Here is a 12,553-nt window from a genome sequence, read left to right as displayed (position 1 = left end):
ATCAACTGGACTGTGCTGCACTTCCCTGCACAGCAAGAGGCCAGGAACATCATTGTGCAGGGGAACACTGTGATGGAGCCAAACACTGGTGCATACAATGCATGAGGCTTGCTGCTACCTTCATGAGATGAGACCAGAGAGCAGGAAACATAAGGGTAACTTCTAGATTACTTGATGTATGGCAAGGAACTTACTTAGGTGGGTTAAGTCGTACTGTTTCCGTTTCTTCTTTAGTTTGATTGGCCCCACGTCCCACTCATTTTGTTCTTGCCGTGGACACAAAGAGGTGTAATTCCCTGTAGGACACACCATGCGGTAATAGAGCCTAAAACCAGTGACTTGGAAATCAGAGTGGGGCAGCTGCCAGCTGACAAGCAGTGAATCTATGTGGGCAATGACTTGTAACTGTATTGGTGTCCTGGTCCACTGTAAGGGGAGAAAATGAGAAAACATGGTTAAACATATTGTAAGAAAGTTAAGGAGCTGATAACAGATAAGGAATGGAAATACAAGGATGGGAACATCTAGAACATCAGTTCCTTAGGTCATAAAGTCACACACCCACTAGGGTCTGATTGACTCTGTCTAAAGTGCGGTGCAGCACCCAGTTTGAGGGGACTCCATATCCAGCTGTGGTAGCAGCAGAGATCCGGACTTTATATACAGTATCGGCCTGCAATGAGGATAGTGTGACCTGGGTCTCATTTGCACCAGCTTCTAGCGTGCTGACCACACCTGAAATGTAAGACAAGAAAAAGGTCAGAAAAATGAGATTTGGAGCACACAGTATTAATAGACAGAATTAAAGCTACGGTACGCATATGTCACATCTTAAGGCCTCATTCACGCGACCGTATATTTTTTGTGGATCAGATGATGACCCATTCATTTCCACGGGGCCGCAAAAAATGCAGACAGCACACCGTACGCTGTCCATATCAGTATGTCAGTCCTTCCGGCCCGCAAAAAAATAGAACATGTCTTATTCTTGTCCGTTTTGTGGACATGGATAGGACATTTCTACAAAAGGAGAACAAAAATGGCAGCAAGCAGACGGTTGGTATCTGTGTTTTTGCGGATACTCAGTTTGCAGACCAAAAAACACATATGGTCGGGTGCATGAGGCCTAAAGTGGAAGTCCACACATTCAAACACCTATCAAAACCACTGATAAACTCCTTGAACTTGGGCCGCCATTTTCCGAGCAGTGATGGTGCTGGCACAAGAGGTAAGCAGTCATCCCCCTCTACCTGATGATGTTATCATTTCCAAGCTAGGGGGGATAAAACTCATTATTTTATAAAGGTTGAGAATGTATTGCACAAAGCTCTTACCTCCCTGCCCTGTTTCATACATCTTCATGCAGTCCTTTTTTTTGGCGGATGTTCAACATTTTTTAACTGCGCTTTTTTCTTCGAGCTTTATATTTTGCAATTTATTATGCGTTCACATTTATTACTTTAAAGTCAATAGTGAATTATGAAATTCACTACAAAGTTCTTTTGCATGCCTTTTTTTACATTGTGTTTAAATGTTTTTAGCTTTTTTTGCTGTTTTTGTCAAAACACAGCATGCTTTGGGTATGATTTTTTCTTCAGTCCTTGGACATTTCTATGGGAGTTGAAAAATGTCCCTTTAAAACATTACAATCAAAAAATGATAAAAAAAATAAAATAAAATGTGCAGAAAAATGTGAGAAAAAAGCAGGGGGAGGTGGGGTTTGTTAGCACAAAAAAGCTATAAGATACTATTTTTCAAAAAAGCCTTAAAGGGGTTATCCAATATAATGCCACCTCTAATGCCTGGGCCCATAACACAGGTTGTACTTTCCTTGTTCTCCGGCACCTGTGTCGCTACTGATGCCCGCATGGCCACTGCTGCATCTCCCCCACTGCATATACAGTAGTAGATAAAGTCACATGCATTACCATGTTTTTTTTACCAGGGCATTTTATTTGTGGTGATGCTGCTAGTTGCCACCTTCTACCACAAAAATGTGAATGTGACTTTAATAGAATATTACCAAAAACACTCATTTAATGGTGTCACATACAGTTAGGTCCATATATATTTGGACATAGACAACATTTTTCTAATTTTTGTTCTGTACATTACTACAATGAATTTTGAACAAAACAATTCAGATGCAGTTGAAGTTCAGACTTTCGGCTTTAATTCAATGGGTTGAACAAAATGATTGCATAAAAATGTGAGGAACTAAAGCATTTTTTGAAACTCAATACCTTCATTTCAGGGGCTCAAAAGTAATTGGACAAATTAAATAATTTTAAATAAAATGTTAATTTCTAATACTTGGCTGTCTGAAGTCTTGAACTCATGGACATCACCAGACGCTGTGTTTCCTCCTTCTTAATGCTGTGCCAGGCCTTTACTGCCGCGGTTTTCAGTTGCTGTTTGTGGTCCTTTCTGTCTGAAGATTAGTCTTTAACAAGTGAAATGCTCTATTGCGTTCAGGTCAGGTGACTGACTTTGCCATTCAAGAATATGTCATTTCTTTGCTTTAATAAACTCCTTGGTTGCTTTGGCTTCCTGTTTTGGGTCATTGTCCATCTGTATTATGAAGCGCAGACCAATCAGTTTGGCTGCATTTGAGCGCACAGTATGTCTCTGAAAACCCCAGAATTCATCTGGCTTCCTCTGCCCTGTGTCCCATTATCAATAAACACTAGGGACCCAGTGCCACTGGTAGCCCAAGCCATCACATTGCCTCCCCTGCGTTTCACAGATGATGTGGTATGCCAGGGATGGCCAACCTGCGTCTCTCCAGCTGTTGCAAAACTACAACTCCCAGCATGCCCAGTCTGCCAACAGCTATCAGCCTACAGCAGGGCATGGTGGGAGTTGTAGTTTTACAACAGCTGGAGAGCCACAGGTTGGCCAGCCCTGTGGTATGCTTTGGATCATGAGCTGTACCATGCCTTCGCCATACTTTTTTCTGGTAGAGGTTTATATTGGTTTCATCTGTCCAAAGAATGTTCTTCCAGAAGTGTGCTGGTTTTTTAAGATTTTTTTTTTTTTAGCAAAGTCCAATCTAGCCTTCTTATTCTTGAGGCTTAAGAGTGGCTTGCACCGTGCAGTAAACCCTCTGTATTTACTTTCATGCAGTCTTCTCTTTATGGTGGATTTGGATATTGATACACCTATATCCTGGAGAGTGTTGTTCACTTGGTTGGCTGTTGTGAAGGGGTTTCTCTTCACCATGGTAAGTATTCTGAGATCATCCACCACTGTTGTCTTCCGTGGGAGTCCAGGTCTTTTTGCATTATTGAGGTCACCAGTGCTTTTTCTTTCTCATGATCTACTAAACTGTAGATTTTGCCACTCCTAATAGTGTAGCAATTTCTCAGATGGGTTTTTTCTGTTTTCGCAGATGAAGGGTGGCTTGTTCCACCTGCATGGAGAGAGCTCCTTTAACCGCATGTTTACTTCTCAGCAAAATCTTCTAAATGCAAGCACCACACCTCAAATCAACTCCAGGCCTTTTATGCGCTTAATTGAAAATGAACTAATGAAGGAATTGCCCACACCTGCCCATGAAACAGCCTTTGAGTCAATTGTCCAATTACTTTTGGTCCCTTTAAAAACAGGTTGCCACATGTAAAGGAGCTGAAACTCCTAAACCCTTCATCCAATTTTAATGTGGATATCCTGAAAAGAAAGCTAAAAGTCTGGACTTTATGTCCATGTCAATTATAGAACTATAACTTGAATATGTTTTAGTAAGCAGGTAATAAAAATGAAATATATATAGACCTAACTGTATGTCCCTCTGGAATAACCAATGAATACATGCAGGAAACGTACCATCTCGCTGGGTGCAGTATTCAATGCGATACTTTGTGATCTGGCCATTGCGCATCTCAGGCAGAAGGGGGAGCCATTTCACATGAAGATCTTCTGGACCATCGCTACTGAGGGCCAGCATGGGTGCAGCTCCTGGAACTACAGTAATGAGCAGAAAATCATGAGATCCAGGAGAAGAGTCATTTCCAGCACTGACATAAAAGTAGTCCTTCAGGGGGTAGTCGCACGTGCCGTGAGAACACATTTTTACCACGCCACATCGTTTTCCCTTCAGTTTTGTGGCAATAAACTGTAATTATTGTATAATAGGAAGTTATAGAAATCACTGCATGAATGGAACGTTATTCTACTTTCTAATATAGTTTCAGTCTTGATATTAATGAGTAAGAACAATCTTGTTAAAGGAGTTTTCTGGGACATAGATATTGGGGCCCTCACCATCAGATCAGTGGTGGGTCCAACACCCAACATCTCCATCGTGTTTTGGGCAACCACTGGCGGCAGGGGTGCAGCACCAATGAGGCCCGGTGAGGTGACCTCCTCAGGCAGCACCAGGTAGGGGCCATGGGCTGAAGGGAAGTGGTTAGGTTAAGAAATTGGCATTGGGGAGGGGCGCCATTTCAGTTTTCGCCTCAGGCAGCAGAAAGGCTACTTGCACCCCTGACTGGCACCCATACAGTGGATAGAGCTGGAAGCAGCAGGTTTCCTATACTCTGTAGTGGCTATGCCGTCATACTGCGGCAAGTGAATGGGAGCGGAGCTGCAGTATACCAGCGCTGGAGGTCATCAGTATCTAAGATCCAGAAACACTCTTTAACAAACCAAGGCTGAAAAATTTTACATACCTAGTTCTTAATTCAGCTGATAAGTGGTTACAATTGTAGGAAACGCTCTGTGGGTTAAAGGGGTATTCCAGTTACTACAACTCATCCCCTATCCACTAGATAAGGGATCGATAGAATTGGGGCCCTGTTCCCCTGACCTAATGGAGTCTTGTAGGGCTGGCTCAGCTGAATGTAATGACACCTTTCACTTAGCTATCCGTTCTTCATTCTGGTAAAATTACTTGTAATCCATATGCAAATGAGCAGTATAGTGCACCTTCTGCACCCTTGCTCCTCCTGCTTCCTCTGCCAGCCCTGCCTTCTTCTTGATTGACAGGACCAGGCGAGACGACCATGCAGGAACCTGGCCCTGTCAGTCAGGAAGGAGGGGGAGGGTCTCAAAAAGGAAGGAGGAAAAGCAAGGGTGCACAGAGTGACTTGGGCCTATCCTTGGTGCACTTAACTGCTAATTTCATATGTAAAAAAAAGTACTTTTTCTCCAGAATGAAGTAACAGATAGCCAAGTGAAAGGTATAATTACATTTAGCTGAGATAGCCCTACAAAACGTGGTTCAAGGCCTCATGCACACGACCGAAGCAGGTCTGTGCTAGTATTGTGGCCCACAAAGAGCGGGTCCACAATATATGGGCACCGCTTGAGTATGCACTGTATCACGGATGCTGACCCATTCACTTGAACAGAGGCACGGATTGGAAGCCCACAGAAGCACTACAGAGTGGGTTTTCTGTCTGTGCCTCCACACCCCATGAATTCATTATAGATCAGTAGAATACAAAATCTCAAAAATGAAAACTGACTACACAACTATGCAAAGCGTGAAGACGTCGTGTGCCCCTACTGTAGCTTTGTACCGCTCTGATTTTTATTTGGAACCATGCAGAGTTTTTTCCCCTGTCAGACCCTGCATTATTGCAACATACAAAATGGAGGTTTCATCATTGGATATGGCATTTACAGAGGTATTCAAGAAACACAGGCAGCAAGCAGCACCATACAAAGTGTCTAGGGCTTGGATCTCCGTGTGCCTCCATACAGCCTCCTGCACACATCACCTGATTTGACACTAGATGGACCAACGTTCAGCCAAAAAATTAAGGGGGTCATTTATCAAACAGAAATAAGTCTATATTTCGGGCATATTTCTGGCCGCTCACGTCAGGTCTAAAAAAGTGGGAGGGGACGGGCCCATCTCATTCATCTTTTTTTATGCCTGTTTCAGGCGTAGAAAATGGTCTAACTGTAAGATAGCTAGGAAAACGTCTTACATTTATAAGCGGTGGTTGATCCGTCGACGTTAGGAAGAGGCCGGCGCCTCTACATAATTCTGGCGGATCCACCGCAAGTGCAGGGCATGCCCCTAAATTCCCACATAATTGGCAATTTTCTTGGAAACTGTGTTTCAAGAATAACAAATGGAACAAGAATTCCTTTTCTCGACAACTAGTTTGTGGTTGTGCTCATAATCACACACCAACCAAGATACAGCAATAAGGCAAGTTCACATCGGACGCTGCCATCTGTCCACCCTGACGAATAAATGTCTCCATACCATCATCCAAAGTCTGCACCACAAGATGCTCTGAAGCACGACTGGCTCCTTGCTGGGAATAGGCTACGACATAGAAGGTGTAGCTGGTCCCAGGTTCCAGGTACCTCACAGTGAACTCTGTGGTGTTGTTATTCACTGCAAACTGATATTCTTCATTATTCAAACCTGAAAAGCAGAATTAGGAGCTTTTAGCACACAAGGCAATCGGCCTTCTACACCATCCGAGAACGAGTACTGGCTTACAATCCAATACATACGTACCACCCGACTTGGCATAATGAAGAGAGAAGCCTACAACTCTCTCCCAGTTGCTCTCCGGTCTCTCCCATGCTACTGTTACTGTCTTGCTGGTTACGGCCTGGGATTTCAAGGCTTGTGGTGGACCAGGTAGACCTTCTTGCACTGTAACATGGAGCTTTGCGATAGCGCAGACACTTCCCAAAATATTCTCTGCCACACATTGGTAATAGCCGGTATCCTCCAGAGCAACCTGTGTGATAACTAGGCTGCCCCTTGGCTGTATCCTGACTCTGCCATTGGAGGGAAGCACCTCACCATTTTTTAACCAAGTGATGGTGGGTTCGGGGTCACCTTCAGCTCTGCAAACAAAGCGGGCGGTTCCTGCTCGTGCCCGTGTGATGGTCTCTGGGGGTTGAGTTATAACTGGAGGCACTAAAAACAGCACGGAGAAGAAATATTACATTATAACAAAACCATGTGTGTGTGTGCATTTAAGACCACCGTTCAGAGAGTGTTCTTGACGTGCGGCACCATGCGTATCCCAAACTAAACTCAATGGGGGGCAATTTAGTAAGAATTTTATATCCCAGTCTAAATAAGAAGTGTGCTGGAGTAAGATGTGGCAAACTTATTAAGAGGCGCAGGACTCTCTACGAATTTTGAAAATCCACCCAAGAAATTCAGCACGAAATCCGCGGGTGCTTCTATTTTCTTTTCTGTATTTTTTCTTTTTTTTTTAACCAATGGGTGTTTACTTCAATACAAAAGTGCATTTTCAGCTTGTGGTTTTTGGCACGGATCTGCGCCAAAAACATGTAAAAATGCCTGGACATATACATATATTTTTTTTTTTCGTCCCAAGATAGGACGCGCTGCTTATTTTTTTCCACGTGGAAAAAAAGCAAGTTCTGCTTCCCATTGAAATGAATAGGAGGTATTATTTGGAGCTGATTTTGAAGCAGAAACGCTCTAACATCAGGGCCTAAAAACTCTATGTGAACTGGCCCTTACTGATATATTGGTGATGGATAGTAACATGGTAACACAGTTTAGGCTGAAAAAAAGATATACGTCCTTCCAGTTGAGCCTATTATCCTTAAAAATGGATACAGAGGATAACAGGCTGAACTGGATGGACGTACAACTTTTTTCAGCCTTACAAACTATGGGAGTCATTTATCAAACTGGTGTAAAGGAGCTGTCCAAAATGAAAGGTGGAATCTGATTGGTTGCTATGGGCAAGTAAGCCAGTTCTACTTTACACCAGTTTGATAAATGACCCCATATGTTATTATCCATCAACAACATATCAGTAAGAGTGAAAAGTAGATTAAAGGGGTTGTCTCACTTCAGCAAATGGCATTTATTATGAAGAGAAAGTGAATACAAGCCACTTACTAATGTATTGTGATTGTTCATATTGCTTCCTTTGCTGGCTTGATTCATTTTTCATCACATTACACACTGCTTGTTTCCATGGTTACGACCACCCTGCAATCCATCAGTGGTGGCCATGCTTGCACACTATAGGAAAAAGCAGCGGCCTCTCTGGTGGCCAGGACCACGGTAGCACACATAGGCTATATTTACTATAGTGTGCAAGTATAGCCACTGCTGCTGGATTGCAGGGTGGTCGTAACCATGGAAACGAGCAGTGTATAATGTTGCTGAAAAATGGATCAAGTAGGCAGTATGGACAATCACAATACATTAGTAAGTGCCTTGTATTAACTCCCTCTACATAATAAATGCTATTTGCTGATGTGAGACAACCCCTTTTAAATTGAATCCATCGTTTGCCTCACCTTGTTGATTCAGAGTAAGGAAAAAAAACACCTGTGAAGTAGATGCCAAGAGAAGAAATACATTTCCTCCCGACCCCAAATATGTCAATAATAAAAATACCTGTACCAATTACCCATATCAAACACTCAACTGATTAAAATGGATTTTATGTCCTAACAGAAATTCATTTATCAAAAGAAGGGCAGAAAAAAAGGTTGGTGGCGGGGCAAAAATTTCCATTTGTACCAGTGACCCTCGAAAAACTACTACCAGTAGTTTAATCCAACACATGGGCAAAATACAGTGTGCAGGAGGTATTTTATTAAAAAAACACATATAATCAAGATATACAGTCAGATGGTGAAGAAGACCTTGATGGCATTGTCCCAGAATGAACATTTATCAGTCAATTCTTGAGTAATACAGTAATTCCAACGTGTATCTCAAATGAAATAAATCCGAAGCTGTGCCATCGAGTTTCTGCAGCGGATTCACATGAGGATAATTCCCATTGGCATTCAATGGGGCTAACCCTAGGTAATTCCATCCCAAAAAATGTGCTTCTCATATTTAAGGCATTACACCACACAACTGAAAATCTGTGCAGAATTTTTTTGATGCATGACAGCGGGGTTGTGGAAACCACCATCACATGCACGGGTGGTGGATTGGTAGTGGATTTCACATATAGATTCCGACATGAACATACCCATAGAGTCTATTTAATAACCGGTTGATGTTTTATGATAAGTATTTAAGTTGCATTTTCTCATTACCAAGGACGTGAAGATGGGCTGAAATGGCGACAAAGTGCTGACTTTCTGGGTTCTTAGCTCTGCATACATAAACTCCAGCATGGTGGGCCTGAACCTGCTGAATCAGAAGACTGGTCTCTCCCAGCAGGATGATATCAAAGGAGATTGGTCTTCCATCTACACAACATACAGAAAATAGGTTAATCCTCATAAGAACGTGACATGGTGTGCTTCAAAATTACATAAAAAGAGCAAAAATGACCATTTCTGGATTATGATGTTTGCATCTAAGCAATGGAAAATAGGGTTTCCAAGTTATGGTGGCAGAACAACCCTGGCTAGAAGAAATAGAAATGGTGACACTTCATAAATACCTCTGTAAGCATGTGGATATCGGCATAAGAGGCGTGGATGAGCGCTGCTTTTTTTACAGTAAATTACTGTTTGATAAACCTGGTGCAGGTTGTAGACAGTCAGTCTAGGTTTACGCCTTCTACAGGTTTAGTAAATGTGCCCCACAGTGCTTCCATCTACAGATCAATGGATACCTTGACGAGACCAGGAGACCACCGGTGTCACATTCCCTTCGGCTATGCACTCCATTACTGCACTCTGACCCACTGCCACAGTCAGGTTCTGTGGTGCTCTAATAATTGTAAGCTCATCGGGTAATGGTTTCCAATCTAGAAAAGACAATATACAAGAAATGCTTAAAGGAAGTCCATCAGGTACTATATCTCCACAAAAACCTTAATATCCCCAGGGAGGATACTTAAGAAAAAACATGTAAAACCATTCCTGTTGACCGCCTTATTACTGCAGAGAAAAAAAAGTTTTATTGCTTATGCAAAACTGGCAAGTACCTTGTGGGTGGTCCCCAAACTTGTCAAGGCATCTGACTCTCATGAGTAAACACCACTCAATGCCACCCCATTGACCTTTACAGCTTCATTAATCTTGCACAGGCTCAGACTGGCTCACAAGAGTACAGGTGAGTCCCCCAGTGGGCCCCTGAGCAAGGTGGGCCCCTAGTCTCCCTTCCCCTGCACAAGTGGTACATAACATAATAGACTTACTGCACTACATATATATATTCAGTGTACAGCACCTCCACCAGCCTATGTTCATATAAAAAACCTGATAGATTATTAAAGAAACTCCCCAGTTTATTATAATAGACACGATCAGAGCTGAGATGTCTTCTAGGTGTAGAGCAGGCATGGTCAACCTGAGGCTCTCCAGCTGTTGTAAAACTACAACTCCCACCATGCCCTGCTGTAAGCTGATAGCTGTAGGTAGCCTGGATATGCTGGGAGTTGTAGTTTTGCAACAGCTGGAGAGCCTCAGGTTGGCCATCCCTGGTATAGAGGAAAGCTACCAGTGTCCTCTTCTCCCCAGGACCCTGCAGGGACCCCCATATTCAATCATCTGGTAGCATCTTGCTGCTGTGTGAGCAGGTAATATTTAAATGTATCCGCACGGTGGGCCCCCAAAATAAATTTTACTGGTGGGCCCTAGGCACCCCAGTCCCAGATGTACTGCTTGTACATCATTATATTCAGCCACGAATGCTTGCGCCATCCAGGATCCATCGACATGCTGCATTAGTAAAGCTGTCAACCAAGACCAAGTGGGCAGTACTGGGTGGAGCACCTGCCCAGATCAGGACCACCCTCAAGGTACTTGACAGCTAACTTACATAATAAATAAAACTTAATTTTTTCTCTGCAATAAAATGGTAGTCAGGGGCTACAAAGGTATGGTTTTACATGTTCCCTTGTCCTCATACAGTGATGCAGATCGCTGCATGTAAATGCGTGGTCCTCACTGAACGAGCAGCTGTCAGGAAGGAACGCTTCCTTCCCGGCAATCGGCCGCTGCATCGCCCCATGTAAACCCAGCTTTAGTCTGCGGTCAGTGAATGAGAACACTTCTGTTTAGATTCAGAGGCTGGAAACCAGTAACAGTAACTGCAGTCAGTCTACCTCCAGCACTCCAGCTGTTTGGAAACTGCAACTCCCAGAATCCTCATTTGACTTCTAGGGAGTTAGAAGAACAGCAGAGAAAATGTGCATGCTGGGAGTTGTAGTTTCACAGCAGTAGGAGTGCCGAAGGTTGCTGACTCCTGCCCTATGCAATGCTCTGTGAGGGAAATACTTCAGCGGCTGCACAATTCTAGCTGGTAGACTACTACAATGCACCAGTCCGGGGTTCAGCCTGGATACAATGGTATCCACTTCTAAGAGCATTAGGAGAGATGTACAAACCTGTGACAGTAAACTGGAGTGTCCTCATTCACTGACAGCAAACTAATATATTGCAAATGTATATTAGAAAGCTGTACAACTTGTCATTTACATACATAAAACTGTGCAATCTCTCCCCATTTGGTACACATTTAGAAGATAATGATTTCCATTTCCTCCTCCATTTCCCTGCATATTCTTGAAGTGACCATTTTCTCATGCCTCATGTTGTCTGGGTCCTAAAACAAGCAAGCCTGTGTAGCATGAAGTGAGAGAGTACAGTATAAACTGTGATTACAGCAGTGCCATGCAGCTCCTGCCCCCTAGTGGCACCCGTCTGGTACTGCAGCAATAAGAGTACTGCCACACTCGTGTATGGAGAGGTGCCTCTGGAAACAATGAGGGAATGTGGTGCTTGCTAGAGCTTCCGGATAATAGGGGTTTTGGAGTTTAGGTTCTGGAAAACCATTTTAGTCTCTAAACAATTAATTACTACAGATATTTAAAGGGTGTCTGTCAGCAGTTCTGACCATGCTAAATTGCTACTAGTAGTAGTTAGGAGCTCGGTACAGCAGTAGAAACATATCTTTTGTGGAGTTTTTCTCCCTAGGAGTAGTGAGAATATCATCTTTTCCTCTGACAGATTCTACTCCTGCAAGTGCCCAGGGGGCGGAGCTTCACTGTAAAGTGCCCTCTGCATTGAGCTGATTCTCAGCCCCTCCCCTATGCTCTGAGTGACAGCTGTAGTGGTCCCCTGGTTGGATATTACAGCTGTCACTCAGAGCAGAGGGGAAAAGGTTGTGAAGCAGCTCAATGCAGAGGGCACTTCATAGTGAAGCACCGCCCTGGGCACGTGCAGGAACAAAATCTGGCAGAAAAAAACTTCATATTCACACTAATCATGATAAGAAAAGGGTCCAAAAAAAGATGTTTTTCCTGCTTTCCCCAGCTCCTACCTACTGCAGGCAGTGTAGCATGCTCAAAACTGCTGACAGACTCCCCTATACAATACAAAATAGATTTGTATATCTGAAAACGTATACAAGGCACGAAATTACCTTTTTTCACAGACAGCTGAGCTTCGTTGCTATATCTAATACTCAGCGTGTTGGCAGCCACACAGCGATACAGCCCCTCATCTTCCTGCTGCACCCCAATGATCTGCAGGACTCCAGAAGGAAGGACGATGATCCTGAAATATAAAATCCACACCGCAGGTCAATTTCTCGCTGTATGTGAAGTTTAAATCGCATCCACTTTCATGGTTCTGAAAATTTGTAGTAGAAAATTTGCCGCGTATCCTTCCC

At 43.3% G+C, this 12,553-nt stretch overlaps 1 protein-coding gene across 1 annotated transcript in view; it reads right to left on the bottom strand.

Moving 5' to 3' along the window:
- IGDCC4 (immunoglobulin superfamily DCC subclass member 4) overlaps nucleotides 1-12,553 on the bottom strand; it is a 118,449-nt gene that overhangs the window by 28,338 nt on the left and 77,558 nt on the right. Inside the window, exons 4-11 of the mRNA XM_044279389.1 lie at nucleotides 12,305-12,438; nucleotides 9,549-9,683; nucleotides 9,022-9,177; nucleotides 6,482-6,892; nucleotides 6,221-6,385; nucleotides 3,826-3,963; nucleotides 566-735; nucleotides 195-426 (exon numbers count right to left, since the gene is read on the bottom strand). Coding sequence (XP_044135324.1) covers nucleotides 195-426; nucleotides 566-735; nucleotides 3,826-3,963; nucleotides 6,221-6,385; nucleotides 6,482-6,892; nucleotides 9,022-9,177; nucleotides 9,549-9,683; nucleotides 12,305-12,438 — 1,541 coding nt within the window. The remainder of the gene's footprint in view (nucleotides 1-194; nucleotides 427-565; nucleotides 736-3,825; nucleotides 3,964-6,220; nucleotides 6,386-6,481; nucleotides 6,893-9,021; nucleotides 9,178-9,548; nucleotides 9,684-12,304; nucleotides 12,439-12,553) is intronic.

This window comes from Bufo gargarizans, chromosome 2 (genome assembly GCF_014858855.1).
Source record: "Bufo gargarizans isolate SCDJY-AF-19 chromosome 2, ASM1485885v1, whole genome shotgun sequence".
Lineage (NCBI taxonomy): Eukaryota > Metazoa > Chordata > Amphibia > Anura > Bufonidae > Bufo > Bufo gargarizans.
This window is presented reverse-complemented; position numbering and strand designations above follow the sequence as displayed.